Raw genomic sequence first — 15,541 nt, 5'->3', positions numbered from 1 at the left:
TGAGCCTCGCGCCCTCTAACCTCTGCAGCACCTTTTCGCAGTCATCGATGTGCGTCGCCACGAATTTCCGGCACCCGTCCGGTCCGATCGTCTCGTCCCTTTCCTCCACCAGGCATCCCTTGATCAGGACGTCATCCAAAAACGGCATGGTGATGTCCCGAATACAATCCCTCAGCACCTTGTTCATTGCGTTCACCATGTGAGCCACCGAGTTCGTCCCTGCTTGGGGTAGGGTACACATCCGTACTAGGCTGAGAGGAGTTCGCATTGTCATGATGTCTCTGCTCTCAATGGCTAGCTGGAACTGATCGTACCCCGAGTAGAGATCACCGACTGAGTAAATCGACCTTTCGGCGAAGGCCTCCGCGAACTCGTCTATTGTCGGTCCGATTCCTGCGTTTCGAATGGTCACCTTGTTGACCGGCTGCAGGTCTTGAATAAAGCGCAACGTGCCGTCCTTCTTCGGCACGGTAAACCACCGATTCGAGTATGGGGCACTCGACGGTTCGAGGATGCCCATTTCAACCTTCTGCTTTAACAGCTCCATCAGCTTCGGGATGTGAGCTCTGGGTACTGGAATCAGTTGAGACTCCATGGCACATGCGGTACCGTGAATATCACCATCGGTTCCACGACTGTCGGGTCTACGCACCCGATCTCCCCCGGTGAGAATGTGAAAGCCTTCCCGTGCCTCCCGAGCATTCCCCGAAAACGGTCCTCTTCCGCCAGCAGTAGGAAGCCGCCCCCACCGATTTTGAGCTCACGTAGCGTTATATCGGTGAACGTGTGTCCTATGCGGGCCGGATTTCGTAAACTCGGGTCCGACGCAACCCCCTTTATTCGCAACTCGTTGCCCTCCGGCAAGGGAGCCGCGACTGGCCTCACCTTCCGGTCCACAGTCTTGTACCTCGTGTCCATCCGGGCCGTCCGATCCAACTCGAGCCCTCTACTGAAGTCCGCGATGACTTCGTACATCCTTTCCGAACATACCAGAATCGTCCGGTCCTCTTTAAGGACTCCTCCGACTACCTTTCGCAGCTCCCTCAAGGTATCGTCAAAAGAGACCGTCTCCACGGCTCCGTTGATTTCCTCTCCAGGGCCGAGGATACCACATGCCCGAAGTCGCTCCTCCACCCTTCTCTTCTTCCGGCCAACGACGTCGACTATCGTACACCCTCCGTTGTCGAAGAACCAAAATTTCCTACTTATAGTACAGGTCTTCTTCGTTATCGTACACTTGTGGGGTTTTCCTGGAGTGTCCGGACTATCGCGGCCATCCTGGCTCTTGACCCTTGCATAGGCTGAGCCGTTGTCCAGCACCTTGGTCTCCATCCGTGCTGCCATGATGTACGGTTCTCCTAGTATAACCGGATGTGAGGACGTCTCCTGCACGAAGAAGTGTTGGTCAATCTCGACATCGCCGATCTTTACTCGTACATTCGGGCAGGCACCATGCAGTTCTTCGGTGGCACGCGTCGCTACCCGTATTTTCCACCCGTGCTTGGTGTTGATCGGCCATTTCCCCTTCTTGTAGAAGTCCATGGACATCAAATTGATTTCTGAACCGTGGTCCACCAACGCCACCACCGGTTCATGAACATCTCCGATCTTCACGGGGGTCTCCATGGTCACTCTGGCCCAGTGCGGCCTCGAATAGTGGCTCTCCACCAACTCGTCTTCCAGCGCCATGTCCTCTATGTGCGTCGTCCGCACCTCCACCGGCTTCTCCGGTTCTGTCTCCGTCGACAGCCTCTTCCTCTTCACCAAGTCTACGATGGAGTCGTGGAACTCCTTCTTGGCGATCCTGACCACTTCCCTCGGCGACAATTCCACCTTGCTGTCGAGGATTCGCTCTTCCAGGACCTTTCGCAGGTCCATGGATCTTTCGATTTCTGTGCCCAGCCGGTACCCGCCCTTCTTGGGATTATCCTGGGTGCCGGTTACACCGGCCTCATTCCGCCTTTGCCTGAATCGGGTTTCATATCGTTGCGAGGGCCCGGCCCCTCCGGTTTTCCCTACCCGCTTGTCCTCCACCAGAGCCTCGTAGTTTTGACAAGCGGCTTCGACGAAGCCCGTCTTTTCTTCCACCGGGTCACTCCACCCGATTACCTCCCGGACCCGTTTTTCCGCGCGGTCCGCCTCTTCTTTCCTTAGTTGTGTGCCGGCGAGGCCTTCTAGCATCGTTGGCCAGAACCCGGCATTGTTCGTCTTTGGGGCCTCACCACCTCCGACCCGAATACCAGCCGACGCCGAATAGTGGACGGTCTCCGCGTGACGAGCCGCCGCCTCCTCCATCAGCCTTTTCATACCTCCTCGCCCGACATTCAGGTCCAGGGGCCTTCGGGTCTCGCTGGCGTGCACCCAACCGTTCCATAGGTACACCACGTTGCTTCTCATCGCCTCGGCAAAGTCCTCGCAGTCCTTCCGGATGTGGCCAACCGCGTCACACCACATGCACCTGTTTCCAGCCAGAGGTCGTAGGTCACGGGCCTGTTCGCCACCGTCCCTCCGTGCCTGGGCGATCTGGAGATCTTTTACCATCCACGTCAGTTCCTCCAGAGCTGCTCCCCCGGGCGAGCCCTTGACCATGCCGGTCGAAGCCGATCCGGTCTCGAGCCAATCTCGGGTCTCTTCCCTTCGCGTTGGTGGTGTTGGCTCGAGCTTCCTTGTTGCGACAGAGCCCGCCCCTGTCGGTCCTTTGTCAACCCATTCCCGGCGTTTGTCGAAACGGCCACAGACCCTCTTCACCACGGCCCAGTCAGCCGTCAGCCCGTCATCAGTCTCCAATAGGAGGCCTACTTGCTCCCGATCCCGCTCGTCAACTGACTTAACAAACAATAGGACACGACTTGTGTCCAGAATGGTCCGGTCAAGCACCGAGAGGCGTGCGAAGCGTTCCTCAAACTCCCGGAGGAGCACTGATGCGTTCCTTCCTTTGTCAGGGGTCTCCACCCACTCCATGAAGTCCCGCCTCGAAAGTCGAAGCGCATCTTCAAGCCCGTATTTTTCGAGGAGCCGACCTTCGAACTCCTCCCAGGTCCGGCTCTCGGCCCGTACCTCGAGCACCTCCGTATGGATGCCCGGCATCGCCACTCGAGGGAATCCGGCTAGACGCCTCTCTTCCGGAATGTCCCTCATTACCATCTCAGCCTGGTAGGACGCCAAGTAGCTCGTGGCATCCTTCCCACTAAACCGGCCGATCGTACCGACAACCGCCTCGATAGCCCTATCAAGGGCGCCAGTGCCTTCGCGCGCGCTCACTATACGGTCCACAGCTGAAGCCATGGCTTCTGCGAGGTCCGACCCCCTCATCTTCTACTCCTCTGCCGCCTGTTCACGTCAGGTTCACCAAATAATGTCACGTTATTACGCGCGTGCGTGGAGAACAAGGCGGGACCACTGGGGTCTTGGACCGAGGAATAGGTGAGAAAAGGGAGAGAGAGAGAGACACGCTCACACACGTATAGACAGAGAAGCGCACGGGAGCACACCCCAACAACACAGGAGACATGAGTTGAACGGGGAATAGAGTATAAAAACACCAGTGTATGTATATAAATATATGTATGCAGACGACGCGAACGGTTACAACCGATCAGGTCAGCTAGACGGATACAGACGCCTGATCACCCACGCACGCAGGGGAGAAAGATGGAGATTCTGCCGGAAGCACACGGGCGTTCCACGGAGCAAAATCAGTCTCTCGAGAACCTGCGCAAAGGAAAACTATGGAGAACGACAGAGAAGGGCTTGGTCCCAGTCCAACAGCACTTCGTCCCCTCTCGCGCGCGATACCTTCTCTCCCCGTCTCCCTCTCTTTTATATCTCAAGGAGGGAGACCGTTTTCACCCGTATACATCACATTAATTCTCTGTCCTTTCGGACAGAGATACTCCTCGATTCTCCCTATAGAATATTGCTACCTAGGATTTGACTTTTGTGCCTACCTATCTACTATACAACAAGGGGCGTGCCCACGTGTAAGGGCCGGTTCACACACGCTACACACGGTTTGCGCCTAGGGACGGTTTTCCTCACGACAGCGTGTGAGCCGACTCAGTATCGGCAACTCATCGGGAGTCTCATCTACCTCACAATCACTCGACCCGATCTCAGTTATCCGGTCAGTCTCCTTAGTCAATTCATGCAAACACCGCGTAATACTCACTTGAATTGCGCTAAGCGAGTTCTACGATACATGAGCGGCACAATGGATTGCGGCATCCTCTACAAGACCGCGATGCCAATAAGACTCGAGGGGTACACAGACGCCGATTGGGCCGGCTACAAAGCCGATAGAAGATCAACCTCCGGATTTGATTTCTCCCTCGGCAGCGGAGCAATATCCTAGAGTAACAAGAAGCAGCCTATCGTCGCTCTTTCGAGTACGGAGGCGGAATACAGGGGTACGGTAGTGGCTACATGTGAAGCCGTATGGCTCAAAAGGATACTCAAGGATCTGGGTGTACCCATCAAGGATCCGACTTCCCTTTACTGCGACAACATGAGCAGTATCTATTTGGCTCGGAACCCGGTGTTCCACGCGCGGACAAAACACATCGAGGTGCACTATCACGTCATCCGAGAGTGCATTCTAGTGGGCAATGTCGACCTACAACACATTAGCACAAATCTTCAAACGGCCGACATCTTCACTAAAGCCTTAGGAGCTGACAAGGTATGGCAATTCATGACTGATCTCGTATTGACAATCCCTAACCTGCCAAGATTGAGGGGGAGTACTGAAGACATTACGCAATAACGCGTGGATTCCGCAAACCGCGCACACTAGCCGATCTACCGCGCAAAGCCACGAAGAAAGATGCAAGCCGAAGCAAGGACTTCGCAACTACGCACAACGCAAGCTGGAGCACGGATTCCGCAACTCCGCATAAATGCGAGTCGACGTGAGTCAACGCGGTGTCGCGAAAATACGACGAGGACACGCGAACTTGAGGCAAGACCTCGGGGCCTCCGGGCTAGAGGATATCACATTCGTGCTTTTATATTTTTAACAATTAACGGAAAATGAGAAAGATTGACAAATTTCATTAATAAATAGAAAAGAAAAATTACAATCAATCCCAAGATTGGGATTACAAAAGTTTTAGCTTATGGAGATTACTAGAATAATAGATTAGAAGAAACTAAGATACGGATTCGATAGGAAAATTATATGGCTTTAGTAGGGAAAATTAGGGTTTATGACTTCCGTAAGGAAATTTAGGGTTATTGGCTTTGATAAGATAAGAGAGCTTCAAAGCAAAAGAAAAAGAAAAAGAAAATATGGAGAGAGCATGAGTGTAGGAAAAAAAAATGGAATTTTATATGGAGTTTTCCCTTGATCATCTGCATGTCCCCTTTTTGTTGCATGGCCTTTTTCTTTTAGTTGCATGCGATCGTCCACATGACCTTTACTTTTTGCATGCACTCCAACTTTAGTTGCTTGCGTCCACATGGCCTTTACTTTAGTTCTCTTCACTTTACTTTAGTTTGTTGCATGATCCAATCTTCCGTCTGTCCGTGTCCAACCTCGTCCGGTCGCCGATTGCCACTGCCTCGCCGGCTCTGCCGCCGGTTTCCGTTTTGCTTACCGGCTGGTTTCCATTTTTGCTCACCGGCCAGGTTCCGGATTGCTTCTCGGACGGTTCCGGATTGCTTCCCGGCCGGTTTCCGGTTTTGCTTCCCGACCGGTTTCCGGTTTTGCTTACTGGGCCTTCCAGATTGCTTACCGGCCGGGTTCCAATTCCGGTTTTGCTTACCGGCCAGTTTCAGTTTTTGGGAACTTGGCCACCATCATCCATCAAGACAAAGTGGCCAAAGTGCTCTTAGCACAAATGAAAATGAGGGTCTCAAGGTGCTTATATAGCCTGGGCCTTAAGTTTCCTGTGGGATAAATAATAGTTCTATTTTCCCTATCTTCTCAAACATCCATCTTTCTATAATATGCCATTAAGCTAATATAAAGTACTTATTTTATTATTTATTTATTTACATAGTTTTCATATCGTGTGTGAAAAAACACACGACAGCGGACTCCGAAACGCGAGTCGAAGGAGATTTCGGATACCGTCTGAAACCGACCCAACTTGAGGTTGAGGGGGCGTGTTGAGAATCAAGCTCAACTTGGTCTAGTGTGTGAACTCACCTTGAGAGTGAATAGACACTCCAACGGTCAAGAGTCACCATTATGTCACCCCTTTGTATTCTAGCATTTAGTATGAGTCATAGAATCATATTCTATGACACATAACTTATGAGCTTTCACATTCCCCATGCTCCATGAGTCTTGTAGACTATATAAAGCACCCTCCTCCCACCTTGTATTATGTTGAGTCTTTCTCCTTTGTTAATATACTTTTACCTTGCGTATTCTTTGTGTATCATTCCTTGTCTCTCTCTCTCATATACACACACAGTTCACACCTATTCCACTCCACAAGAATCATACCTGATTCTTTATAGTATCCTTTTGCTACGAGTCGAGCTTTGTAGCGGTTAACGGAGTAGTCAACATTATACTTCTCCTTGTAGATCCATTAGCAGCCAATTGCCTTCTTGTGCGGTGAGTGGGGAACGAGATCCCACGTCTCATTCTTGCGTAGTGCACACATCTCCTCGTTCATTGCTTTGATCCATCGCGGTTCCTTCGCGGCTTCGGAAAAGGTTTCCAACTCCCGTACTGTTGCTACCTTCATCATAAATGTGTAATGGTACGCCATGTAATCATTGTAGTCGAATCGACTTACGAGGTTCTTTTCACGAGTGGATCGGCGGAGCTTCTCGTTTGCGGATACTATGGCTTTCTCCACTCCATTTGTCCGGAGCTCAAGGCCTTCGAACTCACTATCAAGGAAGTGAGTTGATTTGTTGCCATCGAAGTGATCTTCTTCATACTCCGGCATTTTCGCCTTCCCTTTGTTCATCATCGGGCTCAGCCGAGATGTGCTTTGATCGCTCGGGGGCTCTTGTGGCCCACTAAGCCTTGTCGTAATTGGGCTTTCTTCGAACATGCACGTGAGTCGATCGTCGGCTTCTATCTCTATTTCGGTGTATACCGAGTCGAGCGGAATCGGAGTCGAAGTTGTCTCTGGTGCGTATCAGGATGCGGACTCGTCAAAAATGACGTCTCGACTTACTCGAGATTTTCGAGTTGTGGGATTGTAGCACTTGTACCCCTTTTGCTCTAGTGAGTATCCTATGAGGATACATTTCTCCGACTTCGGGTCGAGCTTTTGACGCTTCTCGTCAAGGATGTGCACGTCGGCAATGGAGCTGAATATCTGAAGATGTGATAGGTCCGGTTTCTTTCCGAAAAACTTCTCGTGCGGAGTAAGTTCGTGCACACCCAATGTCGTACACCGATTCATAAGGTAAATGGTCGTGTTAACTGCTTTTGCCTAGTACGACTTCGGCACGTGCTTTTCGTTCATCATGGCTCGTGCTACTTCGAGGATGTGCCAATTCTTTCGTTCGGCCACTCCATTTTGTTGTGGTGTATGTCGACATGAAAACTCTCGCCGAATTCCTTCTTTCCGTAGATAGACCGTAAACTCATCCGAGAAATATTCCTTGCCTCCATCCGACTGAAGACATTGTACATGTCGACCCGTGGCTTTCTCGACTTCATTCTTGTATTTTTGGAACTGTCTGAACAGTTCACTCTTTTGCTGCATCGGGTAGATCCAAGTGTGCCTAGAGAAGTTGTCGATGAAGGTCACGTAGTATCGGCATCCTCCGAATGTCGTCGTCTGAGCCGGACCCCACACATCGGAATGAATTACGTTGAGTACGCCTTTACTCACGTTCCGCTCCTTTGAAAATGGGTGCCGATGTTGCTTGCCGAATTGGCAAGCGGCACACACGCCTTCAATATCTTTCTCTGTGAATGTCGGGAGCCCGATGACGACTCCTTTGAATTGCATTGCCTTGAGCTTTTTGAGGTTGATATGGCCAATCCGCTTGTGCCATAACTCTATGTCAAAATCTGCTTTCATGCCCTTTGCGAACATGGTCGATTTCATCTCTTGTGAATCGAGAATGAACATTTGGCCCTCTCTTCGTCCGCGAGCAATGAGTTAGCCCTCTTTTTCAATGAAGCAACCACCTTGATTAAATCGTACTTGCATTCCTTGCTCTACAATTTGGCCGATGGAGACGAAATTCTTCGTGATAGTTGGTACATGTAAGACAATATAAGTTTGCTTACCTTCTTCTCCGAACGGAACATTGCCAATGTGCCAAGTCGGGTGCGTAGTGTCGTCTCCAGTTTTGACATAGCCGGATCGGTCCGACTCTCAAAGTTCTCGGAACCATTCTTGATGCGACGTCATATGGTTTGAGGCACCGGAATCGACGAACCATACGTCTTCCGAACCGAGGCACTAGTAGAAGTAGAGGCCGACATAGAATTCGCTCTATGTCTCTTCACGAACATTCCGCCATGATTGTGATAGTCGGAGTTGATGGCATAGTTGGTGAGTTGTCGGCTAGTGGAAGCCGACTCACATATCTTCTTACGACATTCTTCTTCATGGTGACCGATTTTTCCGCAATATCCGCATTCGATCGAGCTTTGTCGGTTCAAACAAGAATGGAAGCTCCCCCTTCTTACGAACGTTCCTCGATGGCTTCCGTCTTGATGCCAAAATTTTGAGTTGTTTTCGTAAGTCGTGCCTCGTCCACCTCGTCCTTGGCCGAATCAACCTCTTCTTGCACGGTCGCGTCCTCTTCCTCCGTCCGAATGCATGTAGAGAATGTGGCCTTCCGAGGCGTTGCTCCTCGTTCGAACATGGTTTTCTTCGACCAACAACATAGATTGAAGATCGAAGGAGGGTAGATTCTCCCGTGCTAGTACGGCGGTCCGCATCACGCTAAATCGTGGTGCAAGGTTGCCGAGGCATATTTGCACCATCTCATCATCGTCCATATTGATGCTTATCGAGCTAAGCGAGTCGCAAAGCTCCTTGATCTTCAAGGTGTAGCTTGTGATGGACATATACCTTTGTTGGATGTTGTTCAACTCTTGGCGGAGTTAAAGCTTTCTTGCGGTAGTGTTAGCGGCGAAAATCTTTCGTAGATTCTCCCACGCTTCTTTCGGAATCTCGGCTTCTCGAATGTACCCGAGCATGTGGTCGTGAACACATGTCGCCAAGCAATACATCACTCGACTTGCCGCTTGCTCCCACGTTGCATAGTCGGCATCTTCCAGGTTGGGTCGGTTTTCTTGTGCTCCCTTGATGTAACCCCAATACAATAGCCTTGGCCGACAAGGTATTGGTGCATCTTGTACTCCCAAGATGCGAAGTTGTTTCGGTCCAACTTCTCGCTAGGGAGAGCACTCCCCATTTGAGTATTCATTATCGATTAAGCTTCCTTTCTTATTTTCCCTCTCTCTCGAACACGAGCTATGTAGTGGTACTACGATAGCGATGAGCCGGTTCTTCTTGAACGTTGGCGTAGAGCACAACACACAATCACGATAAGGCGAGTGAGCTAGATCGAGCTACCAAATCACTCTTATACCATGTAAAGAATCGATGGAGATTCTTGTGTAGCGGGAGAGATGTGTGTTATGTGTATGTGTGAGAGGAATTAGAGGAGAGATGAGAACACAAAAGATAGATAGAAAAAGGAATACTCAAGAAGAAGGTGTATATTTCACAAGTAGAATAAGAATTACAAAATGTAGCATAATAAGGAGTCACAACCGACTTAGTATCAAGTATGAGGAGGGTGCTTTATATAGAGTCACCCTCTCTCTTCATTAACTTACAATAACCGCTCTCTCTCTTGGGAAATGTGAAGACTTATAGTCATGGGGAATATGTAACTCATTAGTTGTGTCATAGAATATGATTCTATGACACATAGTTAATGTGTAGAGAGTAGTGGTATGACTCTTGACCTTTGAGTAATCATGGATTCTCAAAAGGTGTGTTCACGCATTGCACTAGGTTGAGCTTGATTCTTAACAATTTTTAAAGAAAAATGACAATTAATAAGTTTTTAGATCTTAAAGAAATCAAAAGCAGAGGATTTCAAAACAATGAATGTTTTTATTTCATTCAATAAAATGTTGTCTAAATTTGTTACACATAGTTGCACAACAAATACATTTGGGAGTTATTTGCATAAATATCATCATTCTTTTCATGAGAATCACTACTATAGATAATATACAATTATGACTCTTCCTCCTGATTTTTAAATGTACCAATCAAATCATTGTCTTCACCAAATGGTGTCTCCAAATTGTGTGCAGTAAATCTTTTTCACCTTCAATCTAAGATATCTTCTAGACTTGGTAATACCTCTTTTATTATGTATATCGTTGTTGTCCTTAAACGTCCAACTTTTGTCAGTGTAAAGTCATACACAATGATATCCACCTAACTAATGTCAATGATAGATGTATTACAAAGGTTTAATGCATCGTCACGCCCAAAACTTTACCAATGCAGAATTGGTACCCTAGCTCATGGCTATCAACATGTGTAGTTAGTTATTAATATCCTCACCTTGAGTTCTTACAAGTTTCCTTGTCACCTAAGTTATGCTCGTGTTGTCGTCCTTTGTTCCACATAAATGTTTCTTTGTTGTAAATGAACCCAACTATAAAGATCAACATAAAATGCTTGAAGTGGTCATTGAGAACCACAAGAATACTTCATAGACCATGTAAATGACATTTGCAAGGTTCAATTTCCTCACAATTCAATACAATGTATCGAGTTAATGTTTGAAATAAGTTTTTCTAATTTTTTTTCAATTTTTTTTTGATGTTTTTTCCATTTTTTTTATGGAAAAATAATAATTTTAAACATGAATTCGATACATTGTATCGACTTGTCATGAAGACTGTGGTTTCTTCATCATTTATTAAAGTTGTATCGAGTTCGTGTAGAAAAGTCAACATTTTGACACAAACTCGATACAATGTATCAAGTTCATGTTAAAAGCTTTATTTGGGGTTTTATTTTAAAATTGTTTTTTTTCTATTTATTTTGGTTTTTTTTTTTTAGCTTTAATAAATGATTAAAAAAAACAGAGTTTTCATCACAAGTTGATACAATGTATCGAATTCATGTTTTAATTTTTTTTTTCTATAAAAAAATTTTAAAATTTTTGAAAACAAATTAGAAAAATATACTTAAAACATGAACTTGATACGTTGTATCGAATTATAATGAAAAATCTGGTTTTTATATCAACTCAAGCTCAACTTATTATTATTAATTTTTTTTAAATCCAGTAAAAAAAAACTTTGAACATGAATTCAATACATTTTATGGAATTATGATCAAAACTCTGTTTTTTACATCAACTCGATACAACATATTGAATTTATGTTTAAAAACTTCTTGTTTTTCAAATAAAAGAGGTTTTTTAAACATGAACTCAAATTATACTAAAATCTATGTTTTTACAAGAGAAAAAGATACATATCAATACTGCAAATATATATGTTGTTGCACAACAAGATACTCTATGGTAAACATGTACATCATTGATTAGCAAAACCATTAATAATTATATTGATGGTAATTGAACTTCGCAAATGTCATTTACTTTACAAATTTTGTAAAGAAATTCTCAAAAAGAAAAAAAGGATAACATTGTAGATACCCTATTAACTGTGATATATTCAAATTGATATATTGATGTTCATATGTAAAGTTTAATGGTTTATGAATATCATCTACATTTTAAGAGTTGTGGATTTATCAAAATTGTTTATGAATATTATTTACATTTCTTAAGTTGTGAATTTATGGATGTTAATGAGCACTAAATTTATAGATAATGACATTAAGGATTGCAAAGTTACCTCTTATGCTTAAAACATTTTCAAGTCTAACAAAAAATGTAATCTTAATCTCATCAAAATAATAAAACCATTAATCTTAACTTGTGCCTTGAGTTAACCATTGTGATTTTATTTAAGTTAACTACATTTCGTATCTGCAAACCATCAATATTTAACATTTACTTAAAAACTATTCAATTTTAAAAATTATCATTTTAAAATTTGTTAAATCTCAAAAAATGAGCAAATTTTACATGTTATTTAAAACAGGTGATAGATACTGTTGTATCAAGTTTTGAAAAGTTGTCTAAAATCACAAGATTATAAAAGGAATCTATAAATAAAATGCGCGATCCTTCCTCTTCTGAACACGAACGTGTTCACTACATACAGTCTTGATGTACTATGACATCGCAATCCCATAGCTAATCTAACAAGACATCCATCTACTTGAGATAACCAACCCATACACACCCACCAAACATTAAACACAGAGACAATATAGCAAGATAGATTTTAGTTTGGTTATCACGCATGAATATGTTGTTGTGTTACCAAATTTTAGTACTAGGACTGAATATATTAAACATATATACATTGTGTTGAGTTGTGTTACCAAATTCTAGTCCTAGGACCAAAGATATTAAAGTCATATATATACATTGTGTTGAGTTGTGTTACCAAATTCTAGTCCTAGGACCAAAGATATTAAAGTCATATGTGTGTGTGTGTGTGTGTGTGTGTGTGTGTGTGTGTGTGTATGTGTTTTATATATGTAATACCCAAGGGAGCTGAACCAGAAATGACATCATAATAATATTGAAAGACCAACATCGTAACTCCAACAAACAAAACTATGGCATATTTATTTACATTTACATGTATGTTTGTTATGTTATGAACAACAACATCATCATCATCATCATAAGTCTTCGTCGTTTGCAAAGACCTCCTTCCACACTTGGGTGAATGCAGTGACAATGGCGTGGTGGTGCTCCTGGGAATTGAGAGACAGATAGCAGAGAAGCAGGGCCTCCATGTCTGATGCCGTCAGCAGCACCCGCCTTCTCCTACATTCTTCCTCCTCCCCCTCAGCGGCTGCCATGATCACATCTATCATGGACCCATGGAAGTCCACCACCGGATCGTTGCTACATTTCATAACCGCCACGCACCCACCGCCATTACCATTATGGCCACTCTCCGCTGCCAGAATGCCCGTATCATCATCAAAACAACTGGTATCACAATAATCACCCTCCTCCCTATTACTATTACTATTATTATCATCCTTTATTACACCATGACCATCATCGTCATCAGTAGAAGAAGCCTCCATATCTCCGCCATTATCCCCCTCTGCCACTCCATCTGTCATCAACCCATACGCACTTTCCAATTTCCTACTGCCCCTCCTCCTATTCCTATTCCTAATAACAGCACCCTGTGCTATTGAAGTGTAGCTACTACACTCGTCTTTCCCAAAATCATTGGCTTCACTTGATACATTTAATGTTTGGCAAATGTCATCATCATCATCATCATCATCCTGCTTGTGGTCATCAACTAGCATCTCCTCTCCATCACCTGTTGACTTCCTCCGCAGCTTTAACCCCGTCTGGCTTTTAGAGAAAGATGATGAATCGTCTTCTATTCTCACGATAATCTTATCTTCTAATTCATACTCCTCTTTAATGCGCACAAGGTAGTTAGAGTCGTCCATCCTCTTGCCGTTAGGCAGTGGAGCGTTTTCGTTGGCATTTACATAATTGACGTTATCCACTTGAATATCTCGAAAACTCCTGCTTGATCCACCGTCTACTGAAGAATCCATAACATGATGGCGGTTTTTATGACTCGACCTCTTCAATTTCTCGGAGCTATTACGGTGACTCATACACTCCCTGCTCGAATTTGAAGAAAAACTTTGTTGACTTTTATCCCCATAAGTGAAGGCATCGTCACTAGTAACCGCCAAAACAGAGAAATAATCTCTCATCAGAGTTTCATGCGCCTTTTTATACACCATATCTTTCTTCAGTGCCCGATGGTTACAACAAGGAGTAGAATTTTCTAGACACTTACCTTGGACTTCGTCTGCGCCATTATCTGATTCCTTGACATACGGACGATTGTTTACACTCTGATGAGGGTATGTCTTGCTGCATGCAATAATTACGCCGTTCTCTAGCTCTTTGCTCTGTATTGCATTGTCATTTTCTTGAAAATTGGAATCAGAAGTTCTTCTACTTACCCTGTTCTTAGTTCTTCTGTTACTGCTGATTCTTGTTCTTCTGTTTCTGTGATCATCTCCTCTGTTTCCATCTAATTCAGTGGGGCTTTGCAGTCCATCATTCGATGCAATGGCAGGGATAGGGTCGGAAGATCTACCCTTGCAAGAAGACGTCAGGATGTCCTGCGTTGATTTCCTAAATGACGAGGCGAACCTGGTGGAGTAGTGGCTGCACCCGCAATGAACCGTGCTCATATTCACTTCATTGAATCTTGAATGAGGCCTTACAGCTGATTCGTTTAGAGGGTTAGGGTTTCTGATGGTATTTTCAGGGTGGTTTGACGAGGCAATAATAGGGTTTCTAGTTACGGTGACGATGTTATTGGGGTTTGGAGTTGCTTTATTGTTAGGGTTTGGGGTTGATTTACCGTTAGGGTTAGAGAGTTGAAGGACTACATTCTCTGCACAAGGCAGTTCCTGCAGTTCATTAACACAAGCAGACCCACAATTTGATCTTAACAATGGAAGATGAAATTGTGTGGAGGAAGAAGAGGGAAACGAACACGGAGACGGAGGAGAAGTTTTGACGGTGAGCTTTCGGAACCATAATTTGAGTTTGATCTTGGCCATGTCAAGAGGAGACGCTCTCTCTCTGTCTCTCTCTCTGTCTCTCTGTCTCTCTCTCTCTCTCTGTGCGTGTGAGGGAGGGGGGGAGGCAACTCGCGTAAGCGTGCGATATGGAAGAAGGTGAGAATGTATAGATAGAGATACATATGTACATATACATACATATGTACGTATGCATATATGTATACTATATGTATATGTAATAGTAGTGTAATAATAATAGTAAACAGATACATTCTGGAAGAGGAGGAGGAGAACGGCCTACTTTACATTTATGTACATATGTATATACATATATCGCTTTTTTTAGCATATTCGTATTCATTTATTTTTAAACGTATTTATTTATTTTTGGAGGGGATGGCCATCCATTATGTATATATATATTAGTTATTTACTACAACTACTACTGCTGCTGCTACTAAAGATGATGATGATGATGATGCGGCCAGCCATATTCTTTCTTCTTTCTTACATTATTTCACATTCAGATATCGTTTATTTTTAAATTATTGATGATGCGTGTGCGCACACGCACACACACCCCACGATGAAGGCTGGCCAATTAAAGCGAAATAAACCTACCTACCTATAGATATATATGTATATATATATATAATACATATGTCTGTGTGTGTGTGTGTTATATCTTTCTTCGTACGTATTTATTTACACGCACTCTCCTCCACGTTCCTTCCCATCATTTACTCACCATATCCTCTACATTAATCTCACTTCACCTCCACCTTCTCAGGTTTACACCGAGAAACTTGCTGGTATCTCTCGTTCTACCACAATCACATGTTTATTCTCTCCTCTTCTCTACACAAGCACAAGCTTTAAGACTTCTTGTTAGGACAAGATGGCCTTTT

The 15,541-nt window shown here is 44.8% G+C and overlaps 1 protein-coding gene across 1 annotated transcript; it reads right to left on the bottom strand.

Annotated features, from left to right (window-relative positions):
- Nucleotides 1-12,649: 12,649 nt before the first annotated feature.
- On the bottom strand, nucleotides 12,650-14,698 carry LOC147853950 (uncharacterized). The gene has a single exon (XM_087331903.1). The coding sequence runs from the start codon at nucleotides 14,670-14,672 to the stop codon at nucleotides 12,732-12,734; it is 1,941 nt and encodes a 646-aa protein (XP_087188029.1). The 5' UTR covers nucleotides 14,673-14,698; the 3' UTR covers nucleotides 12,650-12,731.
- Between the last annotated feature and the right edge of the window lie 843 nt (nucleotides 14,699-15,541).

This window comes from Azolla caroliniana, unplaced genomic scaffold (assembly GCF_043228905.1).
Source record: "Azolla caroliniana isolate FFs.n. ecotype wild unplaced genomic scaffold, voAzoCaro1.0.p SCAF_16, whole genome shotgun sequence".
In the NCBI taxonomy this organism is placed as follows: domain Eukaryota; kingdom Viridiplantae; phylum Streptophyta; class Polypodiopsida; order Salviniales; family Salviniaceae; genus Azolla; species Azolla caroliniana.
Note: the sequence above shows the minus strand (reverse complement) of the source record. Positions and strands in the feature narration are given on the sequence as shown.